This window comes from Orycteropus afer, unplaced genomic scaffold (genome assembly GCF_000298275.1).
Source record: "Orycteropus afer afer isolate SDZICR_OR568_19922 unplaced genomic scaffold, OryAfe1.0 scaffold00054, whole genome shotgun sequence".
In the NCBI taxonomy this organism is placed as follows: Eukaryota; Metazoa; Chordata; class Mammalia; order Tubulidentata; family Orycteropodidae; genus Orycteropus; species Orycteropus afer.
In genome coordinates this window covers 3,932,546-3,943,946 of record NW_006921641.1, presented here as the reverse complement: position 1 = coordinate 3,943,946, position 11,401 = coordinate 3,932,546, and the positions used below count along the sequence as shown (strand labels likewise).

Sequence of the window (11,401 nt, the reverse complement as noted above, 5' to 3'; positions counted from 1 at the left end):
ATGGGCACTTAGATTATTTCCATCTCTTTGCTACTGTAAATAGTGCTGCGATGAACATGGGTGTGCATATATTAATTTGTGTCCTGGATCTCATCTCTTTAGGATATATTCCTAAAGATATATTCCTAATAAGTTGGATTCCTGAATCAAGTGGTATTTCTATTTACATTTTAAGGAAGCTCCATCCCGTTTTCCACAGTGGTTATACCATTTTAGTCCCACCAGCAGTGTATGACAGTTCCAGTCTCTTCATACTCTCGCCAGCATTTGCTGTTTTCTGTCTTGTTGAACTTTGGTGTTATTGCTGGGGTGCTCTTATTGTTGTTTTGGTTTGCGTTACTCTAATGGCTAATGATCATGAACATTTCTTCATGTGTTTATTGGCTGCCTGAATATCTTCTTTAGTGAAGTGTCCGTTCATACCCTTTGCCCATTTTTGAACTGGATTTTTTGTCTTTTTGGTGTTGATGTGTTGAAATTTACTATAAATTTTAGAGATAAGTCCCTTGCTTGATATGTCATCGCCAATTTTTTTTTCCTCCCATTCTGTAGGTAAAGGAGCTCTGGTGGTGTAGTGACTAAGCCATTTGACTGCTAACCAGAAGGTTGGCAGTTCAAACTCACCAGCCACTCCACAGAAGGAAGATTGGGCAATCTACTTTCGTAAAGATTTACTGCCTTGGAAACCCAAAGGGGGTTGCTATGAGTCAGAATCGAGTCGATGTCAGTGAGTTTTGGTTTATTCTGTAGGTTTTTTTTTTTTTTTACTCATTTTGAAAAGTCTTTTGATGTACATAAGAAATTAATTTTTAGAAGGCCTAGTCATCTAGTTTCTTTTTGCATTTTGGGTTATGCTTGAGAGTTTATTTATGCCATCAGTTAGGGCCCCTGAGTTTTCCCCTATTTTATCTCTGATTAACTTTATAGTTTTGGGTTTTGAATTTAGGTCTTTGGTCCATCTTCAGTTCATCTTTGTGTATGGTGTGAGATATGGATCTTTTTTCATTTTTCTGAAAATTAATATCCAGTTTTGCCAGCACCATTTGTTAAAGAGACTATACCTTCCCCAGGGAATGGGTTTTGTCCTTTTACCAAAAATCATCTGTCCATGGGTAGATGGATCTATGTGCGGGGTCTCAATTTTGTTCCACTGGTCTATGTGTCTATTGTACCGATCCACTTCTAGTTGTTTTCTTGAAACTAAATCTGCTTTTGCAAAGAAGTCTGCATATTATGAATGGTATAATGTTATGCCATTCTCAAATTGACCTTTATATCTAAGAATTACATATATTGAAAGAAGGATCTGACCCAGAAAAGAAAGTCCATCACCTGTAGGTGAAATTTAACTGTGATTTCTGTTGTAATCTCCCTAAACCCCCAAATTGTGGAGAGAGATCAGTGCCAAACTCCAGAAATCCAAAATCTTCAACAATAAACAAATAATCACTTAGTGTTTATAAACCATTCCTTTTCTCAATAATATTTTTAAATAAAAAATATGGTAAAAAAGCAATTCTCAAAAAATACATCTTGGGAAAACAATTTTCTTGAATATTCTCTAGAAAAAGTTGTTGAGCTGAATTACTAATGGTAAGTACCAAAACTTTGTTATACACTTTATTATTTTAAATTTGTGTGTGAAATCAACTAAATATTGTAAGCACTTTATTTTTTTCATCTAAAAATTCCTTACAGTTTTATATATTTAAGTTGGCAAAAGTCTTTTAGGGAGGAGCATCTTCTAGTATGCCAAAAAAAAAAAAAGATGTTGCCATGTATTTGGGTTCACCTTATAATTGACATATATAGCATTAACCAAGGTAAGAGAAAAAATGGCATACAGGGTGGTGAAGAACATGCTTAGGCTCTGGAGCGAAACTATTTAGATTTAAACCTCTGCTTCACTAGTTCTAACTTTGTGACCTTGGGCAAGTCATTTAACTTTATGTGTTTCAGCTTCCTTAGCTGTAAAATGGGCATAAAAATAGTTTCAGTGGAAACAAACATGCAAAGGACCACAGCTTAATTAATAAATAAACAAAATGTGGTATATTCATTCAAATACAATTCAATTCATATTCGACAACAAAAAAGGAAGTGATGTCCTGATATATGCTACAACATGGAGGAGTCTAGAAAATATCACGCTAAGTCAAAGAAGCCAGACACAAAAGGCCACATCGTATAATCTCATTTATATGAAATGTCCAGAATAGGAAAATCCATAGACACAGAAAGTAAACTAGTGTTTTCTAGGGGTGACAGGAAGGGCAACGGGAAGTGATGGCTAACAGGTATGGGGTTTTGGGGTGATGAAAATGTTCTGAGATATAACTAGATAGTAGTTATTGTAGCACAATTTTATGAATATTCTAAAAACCATTGAACTGTATATTATAAAAGAATGAATTTTATGGTATGTAAAATATATCTTAATAAAGGTGTTATTAAAAAAATAATATCACCAAATATTATTGAAGTGATAAGAAGTCTAAACGATGAGGGAGTCCTGGTAAGATGATGGAATAGGCAGACAAACTACACAGACCCTCTTCAACAAAGAAAAAGGGAACTAATTCACAAAGATACAGAAGATAATCCTGGAGCCCTGAGCTTTGAAAGGAAGGCTACAGAAGTGGACTAAACTCCAACTAGTACAAGAAATTGCATGAAAACATGAAAAAAGGAGACATACGGAGCTGCGGTCTGTCAGTGATCCTGATGGCACAGACAGCTTGGATATTGCCAAGTGGTATTAGGACCTAAGACTCAACCTAAAAATCAGCCCTGCTAGGTAGGAGCTGCACAGAGGACTGCACTGGTGGCTGGTGAATAAAAGGGAAACCGATGAAGAGGGAGACATGCTGAGCTGTGGACTTTTGCCTGTCCGGAGGGCGCAGCCATTTTGAATGTTTACAAGCAGTTCGACCATTTTGGACATTTAATGCGACAGCATTCTCTCAGATACCAGGAACCTAAGAATAGGCTCCATTTGCCGGGGACCACAAAGACATTCCACACATGAATGACTGGCAGGTGTGATATTCTGCTTGTTATTCTTATATCCCACACCCTCTCAGTGAATGGAGGTGCGGCCATCCCTCACTCCCACTCACTTTCTGGGCTGGCAGGAATTCCACCCCAGTCTGTGTACTCTGATGGAATCTGGGTGCCCTGGCCCACCCTGCCCAGATTTTTTTCCTTTTTTTTATTTTTATTTTTTAGAGTGTTTATTTTAGTCTGTTTCAAAATTATTACTATTATTATTATTATTATTCCTCTTTTTTATTATTATTCTTTGCTCTTTCCTTTGCAGGTTCTACTTTTCAACTTTTTCTCTCTTCCCTGTTCCTGGTTCCCATTTTTTCTTTCTTTTAGTTAATCCCGTTCCTTGTGTTCTTTTTGCATTTTTCCTATTTTTCTTCATTATTCTCCTACTCTACCTCTTTTTTCTTATTGTCCCCTCCCCAGATATTGCAGAGGGTTTTTTCCCCCTTTTCTTTTCTCTTTTTGGTGATTGTTCCTGTGTGTTTATGCAGTGTGTTTTTTGTCTGCTTGCTTTTACATTTTTGACAGTTTTTCAATTGTTGTTTTTGTCTAACTGAGTGGGAGACAGCAACCGTGCCCATATAACACAACCATACCTGTACCACCTGCAACTCCACTTACTGAGTGAGAGCCACCACTTACTTCTCCACCAATTTGTCAAAGATAAACAATCACCAAGAACAGCCTGACCCACCCTTAACTGCTCTTCACAAACAGTTAACAAAGATCTAAATACAACAAAGTCACAATGTCTCAGAGACAACAGATCATCACAGTCCACACAAAGAAGCAAGATAAAGTGGTAGAAACAAAGGAGCAGAATACAGGCCCAGAACACATCTCTGTGGAAGAAGCAGCATTGGAACTTCATAATAAGCAATTTAAAAGAATTATACTTAGACATCTTCATAGGACTGAGAGACAGATCAAGGAAAATGCTGACAAAATTAAGGAAAATACAGACAAAATCCTGGAACAATTTTGGAAGAAAATACAAGAACAAAATGAAAAAATAAATGAAAAATTAGAAATGATACAAAATCCTCAGATAAAAATCCAGAAGATTAAAATTAAATTTTCAGAAATAAATAACACATTGAAAGGGCAAAGGAGTAGAATTAAATCAATGGAAGACAGAATTAATGAGATTGAAGACAAATACCTGAATACTTCTTTGGAAAGGGATCAATCAGAAAAAAGATCAAACAAAATGAAGAAATCCTAAGGTTCAAGTGGGATGCCATCAAAAGGAATAACCAAACCAAACTCACTGCCATCAAGTCAGATCCAACTCATAGCAACCCTTCCCTGGGTTTCTGCGGCAGTATCACTATGGAAGTAGATTGCCCAATCTTCCTTCCAAAGAGTGGCTGGTGGGTTTGAACCACCAGCCTTCTGGTTAGCAGTCGAATGCCTTAGGCACTACATCACCAGAGGTCCCCTTCAAAAGGAATAATCTATGTGTAATCAGAATTCCAGAACAGGAAGAGAGAGAGAAAACTCTTGAGAAAATTGTCCAAGATTTGTTGGAAGAGAACTTCCCTGGTATGATGAAAAATGAGAATATATCCATTCAAAAAGTCCAATGAACCCCAAACAGGAATGACCCCAAAAGAAAATCACTAAGATTTCATCATCAAACTCATTAAAACCAAAGACAAAGAAAGAATCCTCAAAGCAGCATGGGAAAAACAAAAGTTACCTACAAAGGACAACCGATAAGAATAAGCTCTGATTTCTCAGCAGAAACCATGCAAGTGAGAATGCAATGGTATGGTATATATAAAACCCTAAAAGAGAAAAATTTCCAACCAAGAATTATATACCCAGCAAAATTGTCCCTCAAATATGATGGTGAAATAAGATTTCCAGATAAGCAGAAATTAAGGGAATTTGTTAAAACCAGACCAACCTTACAAGAGATACTAAAGGGAGTTCTTTGAACAGAGAACCAAAAAGAGCAAACAACAACCAATCATTAATACACAAGATAACATAACCCAGAAACCAATACAGCTATGGATGTATCCAAAGTAAAATATGCTTACAGAGACCCAGAGACATCAATTGGCAAATGAGGACAACCACCAACCAAAAAGAGGGAAAAAATGTAGTTACAAAACTGCTAAATGGTGAGAAGTCAAGAGACTTGCAAGATAGAATGGACTGTTCTAAACTTGGGGAGAAAATTATAAATCATAGGGTAACCTCAAAGAAAAAAAGATAAATCTTCACAACACAATAAAAAAGAGGAAAAGCACAATTATTTAGCAAATACTAAAACAACAGCAACAAAGGAAATGATAACACGATTCATAAACATAGTGAGCTCAGTACAGAAAATGATATGGAACAAAGAAACCAGGAACACCATGAAAAAAAAAAAGCATAACAAAATGATAGCAACCAATTCTACTTGTCAATAATTACACTGAATGTCAATGGATTATATATACCACTCAAGAGACAGAGAGTGGCAGACTGGATAAGAAAACATAACCCATCAATATGCTGTCTACAAAAGACACACCTTATAGACAAAGACAAAAATAAACTAAAAATCAAAAGTTGGAAATAGATATATCAAGCAAATGGCAACCAAAAAAGAGCAGGAGTGACAATATTAATTTTGGACAAAATTAACTTTAAGACAAAAACCACCATAAGAGACAAGGAAGGAGATTACATAATGATTAAAGGATCAATTGAACAAGAAGATATAACCAGAATAAATATCTATGGACCCAATGAAAGAGCCCCAAAATACATAAATCAGACTTCAACAGAATTGAAAAGGCATATAGATGACTCCACAGTCATAGTAGGAGACCACTTTCAGTGAAAGATAGAACAATGGGAAAGAATGTAAATCAGTTAATACATAGATGTTTTAAAAGGATCTGGCATCTGTGTTCAACAATGCTGTTTATTATTACTATCTGTCTTTTAAAATCACCAATTTGAATGAAGGTGGAGCAGCATATTTATCAAATTTATAATTAAGTGAAGCTCAGAGGAATAGATGAAGGAACTGAGTACATTAGAGGTGGGAGTACATATTCCGAGGAGACTTAGAAAGCAAAATGAAAACCAATCATTGAGTATAAATTACATGGAACTAGCTTTTGTCTATAGAAAGAATAAGAATTAGCTACAAACCCAAATGTCAAAAATGGTCAGGGACTTTTGCACAGGGACTTTTGTACTGCATTGTCAGTGAAGGAAAACATGGGTATACAGGTGGACAGGCTGAACTATTAGGTATGTCTATTCAGCAGGGAGTGTACCCAAGAACATGTATAGGGTTGGCAGACAATGGTTCTATAAGTGTATTTGTATGTTCTGTAAGAATTCCCAGGTATGTGGTAGAGCTATCAAGTGACAAGGTTGTAGTCACTTGGTCACAGCTAGCTATTCAGAGGGAGCGAGCAGTTGAACCTGTGGGCTTGGGACCATAGTCGCAGGGGACATCAAGCTCAATTGGCTTAACATAATACACAAAAAATTATTCCATCTCCTACTTTGGCGAGTAGTGACTAGGATCTTAAAAGCTTGCAAGCAGCCATCTAAATGCAACGAGGGTCTCTCCTTGTCCAGAGCAAAGAAAAATGAAGAAAACCAAAGATTCATGGAAACAATTAGTCCTAGTGACTGGTACACCATGTGATCCACAGCCACTACAACTATGAGACCAGAAGACCCAGATGGTGCCCGGCTACCACTGTCAACCACCTGGAGGGGGATTTATGTAGGACATACTGGTTAGAGATGGAGAACAATGTGGAACAAAACTCATTTGAAAAATAAAAAAACGGGGACCATTTTTGCTGGTCTGATAGAGCCTGGTGGAACCACTGAGACTATGGCCCCTAGCTGCCCTTCAGGTCTGGAATTGAACCCACACCTGTGGCTTCCAGCCAAGCAAAGGACAGGCATATGAGTTGAACATTTACCTGAGGTAGATACACTCCTTGGAGAGAACAATCATGGGAGAAAGAAGGGCTGCTTATGCACAGGGAGACAGTTCAGGGGGCAGGAATGCATGGAGGGATGGACACAGGGAAGAGGTGACTATCGGGAGGAAGTGGGAGGGGAGCTGTTGCATTTGGGTAAATTGTAGTCAATGTCATGAGACAAAGTGTATGTGGACTGCTGTATGGAGGGTGAATTTGCTCTGTGGACTTTCACCCAAATCACAATTTAAAAAAAAAAAAAAAAAGCAGGGAGTAATATTATTTTGAGAAGTAAGTAGGTGGGGATTTATGTCCAACTGGAGCAGGTAAGCAGATCATACAATTCTAACCGATTGTTGACAACTGATAGTGTAGACACACATTTGTCAAATCTAGCAATTTTTCAAGAGAAATAAGAAATCTGCATTTTCACACTCTATCTTCCAACTTCAAAATGCTAGCAACTGAAAAGGAAGTTCATGACTAAGGGTAGGAATAAGAAGGAAACTTTTCATTCTAAATCCTTTTATAACTTGGATCATGTCAATATAATCACTCAAAAAAGAAATTAAATTTAAAAAAATTGTGAGGGATTACTGTGTCTGTCTTCCATTGTTCCTGTAAGGATTGCAGGTGTTTTGTATCACTGGTGTCTGTGCAAGATTAGCCTCAACTGACTCTCTCCTTGTTCTAGAGTATACTTCTGTTCACTGACTCCTATCTGATCCTCTCAGGTGTTTATGTGTTTATCTGTAGTCTTGTGTTTGGTGTTAATGGCAATGCAGTATTGTGGACACATTGGTTGGTATTAGCATCTGTCATCTATCTCTTATGTGCACAATTTGGTGTCCTCCCATTTCCTAATGTTATTATGGTGGTCATAGATCCTTCCTGTATATCCCTCCTCCTACCCATGTCAGCATGTAGGTCCCAACTAGCCTGAAATTAATCCCTCCTCTACCCTCCCCACCCCACTAACCTACTAAGTGACTTCCCTTTTCCAAGCAAACACTTGTCTTTTTACAGTAATGGACTCAGTACTTGTACAGTACTTGTCTTTCTGTGATTGACTTATTTTACTGAGCAAAATGTCTTCCAGGTTCATCCACACTGTGAGATGATTTGTGTATCTCTCGTTGTTCATTAATGTTGTTATTGTTGTTGTTGTTATGTGCCATCGAGTCAAACCCGACTCATAGCGAACCCTCCTTGGGTTTCCAAGGCAGTATCACTACAGAAGTAGGATTGCCCAACCTTCCTTTCGAGGAGTGGCTGGTGGGTTTGAACCGCCAGCCGTCTGGTTAGCAGGCAAGTGTCTTAGCCACTATGCTACCAGAGCTCCCCTTGTTCATTAAGGTAGTATAGTATTCCATTGTGTGTATGTACCATAATTTGGTTATCCATTCATCCGTTGATGGGCATTTTGTGTATGTACCATAATTTGGTTATCCATTCATCCGTTGATGGGCATTTAGGTTGTTTCCATCTCTTTGCTATAGTGAACTGTGCTGCGATGAACATAGTTGTACGTATGTCTGTCCATGTGCTATCTCTCACCTCTTTAGGACATATTCCTAGTAATGGAAATGCTGGGTCAAATGGTACTTCTATTTTCAGATTTTTAAGGAAACGCCATACCATTTGCCACAATGGTTGTACCATTTTACAATCCCACCAGCAGTGCACAAGAGTTCCAATCTCTCTGCAACCTTGCAAGCATTTGTTATTCTGACCTGTTGAACTTGCTATTATTGCTGGAGTGAGATGATATCTCATTGTTCTTTTGATTTGCGTCTCTCTAATGATTAATGCTCAGAAGGAAGGTTTGGCAATCTACTTCCATAGTGATACTGCCTTGGCAACCCAAGGAAGGGTCGCTATGAGTCGGGTCTGACTCGATGGCACATAACAACAACAATGATTAATGATCACGAGCAATTTCTCATGTGTTTGTTGGCTGCCTGTATATCTTCTTTGGTGAAGTGTCTGTTCATCTTTTGCCCATTTGTGAATTGGGTTACTTGTCTTTTTGGTGTTGAGCAGGTGAAGTTTTCTATAGATTTTGGAGATAAGTCCTTTATCAGATATGTCATAGGCAAATATTTTCTCTCGATCTATAGGTTCTATTTTTACCCTTTTGACGAAGTCTTTTGATGCTCATACGAATTTAATTTTTAAAAGGTCCCAGTCATCTAGCTTCTCTTCTATCTCCTGCACATTCTGAGTTATGATTTATAGTCTATTTATGCCATAAATTAGGGCTCCCAGATTTGCCCCTATTTTATCTTTGATGAATTTTATACTTTTGGGTTTTACATTTAAGTCTTTGATCCAGCTTGAGTTTGTTTTTGTGTATGGGATGAGGTGTGGGTCTTGTTTCATTTTTCTACAGGTGGAGATCCAGTTTTGCCAGCACCATCTGTTAAACAGGCCGTCTCTTCCCCATTTAATGGGTTTTGGACCTTTGTCAAAGATCAGTTGTCCATAGATGAATGGGTCTATAACTGGAGTTTCAAGTCTGTTCCATTGGTCTATCTATCTATCATTGGACCATATTCTTGAAATGGTGGTTTTCCTTAATCAGGGCTTCAATTTATGGGCAGTTCTGGGATTTGAATTCTTTGTAGCCATCAAGGAGGAAAAGAACTTTCTGCCATAGCTTCAGCAGTGTGGCCATGAAAGTCTGCTTCTGGATTTTGTCTGGTATATCCAGCAGTTGATCACACAGGATTTCGAAGATTCCACCCTGGGCCCTGTTCAGTCAGAGGAAGAAGACAAATTTGAACTCAGCCAAAGTCCAGCACTTTCCAGAGGCCCAGTGCATGGCGATTCACTGGAGCAGAGCAGATTTCCCTTTGCCTGATTCCCCTTGGATAAGACAGGGGCTCTGAAGAGGCTCCAGCAGATCACTCAGAGTCAGCTGCTCCATATGATAATGATGTTGGTCCTTCCTCCATAGAATAGGTTCTGTGAAGGTGCTTTTCAAGTTAAAAATGATGTCAATATCCTCACCCAGGGGATGGAAGTTCAGAAAAGATGGGGTATGGTACAAGTCCTTTAAATCCTGTGCCAAATCATTTAAGTCATCATTTGACATCTGATGAAAAAGACTAGTAGAAAGAAATGAAGTTTAAAAAGACCTGAATTTGTGTCTCCTCAGAACCTAGCATTCAGGAGGAAGAAGGGGAGTGATGTTTAGAAATCTCCTATTGATAACTTTAATTTCCTTCTCTAGTTCTGAGCTGGCACAAAGGGTTCCAAATATCTCCTCTTAGATTTCCCTGTCACCTTCTGTTCTCCTCCTCCTTTTGCCTTTTGTTTCTTCCTTCCTATCACCAAATCTTAGAGCAACTAATTGGGGATGAGAGGACCCTGTGTTGAGCTTTAGAAGGGTGACGGTATGGCTAAGAATGATGGTTTAGGATAACTTTCAGCAGGTCAAAACTTACCTTTGATTCAAATTTTGCCATGACATAATTTACTAATTTAAAAAATTGAAAATAAGTTAATAATTTATGAAAAGCAGAATCATTGTCCTTGAGTTTGTTGGACTCTATTTCTCCTGATGGATGGAGTCATGGAGTAGATATTAGCTGGGCTATTCACCCAAAGATAGTCCTTATCAGACTGAAGAATGTTGAGCTATTTAATCCCCAATATAAAAGGGTTCCAAGTGAGGTCATAGAGGTTAAGACTGTGGGCTTTGAAGCAATGACACAATGTGAGTCCTGCCAATTGCTACCATCTGTGTTACCTTGGCAAGTATCTCTTTGAACTTATTTCAATGATGTGCTGGTGAATGTTTAAACTAGCTCTCTGGAGATAATGGCCCTAATTTGCTGCATTTGCCAATTACCATGGCTGATTTCAGGCTAACAACATGATATCAACTGGCTAACAAAAATCCTAAAAATGCAACAAACTGTTAAGGGCTCGCCCCAGCATGCCACTGGTTTTTCATCTGGAAAACGGGGATGTTCCAGACTGAAATGTGTCTCCCAAAATATGTTGTTGTTGTTGTTGTTATGTGCCGTCGAGTCGGACCCGACTCATAGCGACCCCTCCTTGGGTTTCCGAGGCAGTATCACTACGGAAGTAGGATTGCCCAACCTTCCTTCCGAGGAGTGGCTGGTGGGTTTGAACCGCCAGTCTTCTGGTTAGCAGTCAAGTGCCTTAGCCACTATGCTACCAGAGCTCCCAAAATATGTTGTTGTTGTTATGTGCCGTCGAGTCAGCCCTGACTCATAGCGACCCCTCCTTGGGTTTCCGAGGCAGTATCACTACGGAAGTAGGATTGCCCAACCTTCCTTCCGAGGAGTGGCTGGTGGGTTTGAACCGCCAGTCTTCTGGTTAGCAGTCAAGTGCCTTAGCCACTATGCTACCAGAGCTCCCAAAAT

The 11,401-nt window shown here is 38.6% G+C and overlaps 1 protein-coding gene across 1 annotated transcript in view; it reads right to left on the bottom strand.

Moving 5' to 3' along the window:
• Positions 1–10,474, bottom strand: part of NLRC4 (NLR family CARD domain containing 4) — an 87,910-nt gene extending 77,436 nt beyond the window's left edge. The window contains 2 exon segments of the mRNA XM_042780680.1: positions 9,556–10,101; positions 10,454–10,474. Of these exon segments, the coding sequence (XP_042636614.1) occupies positions 9,556–10,101; positions 10,454–10,474 (567 nt within the window).
• Between the last annotated feature and the right edge of the window lie 927 nt (positions 10,475–11,401).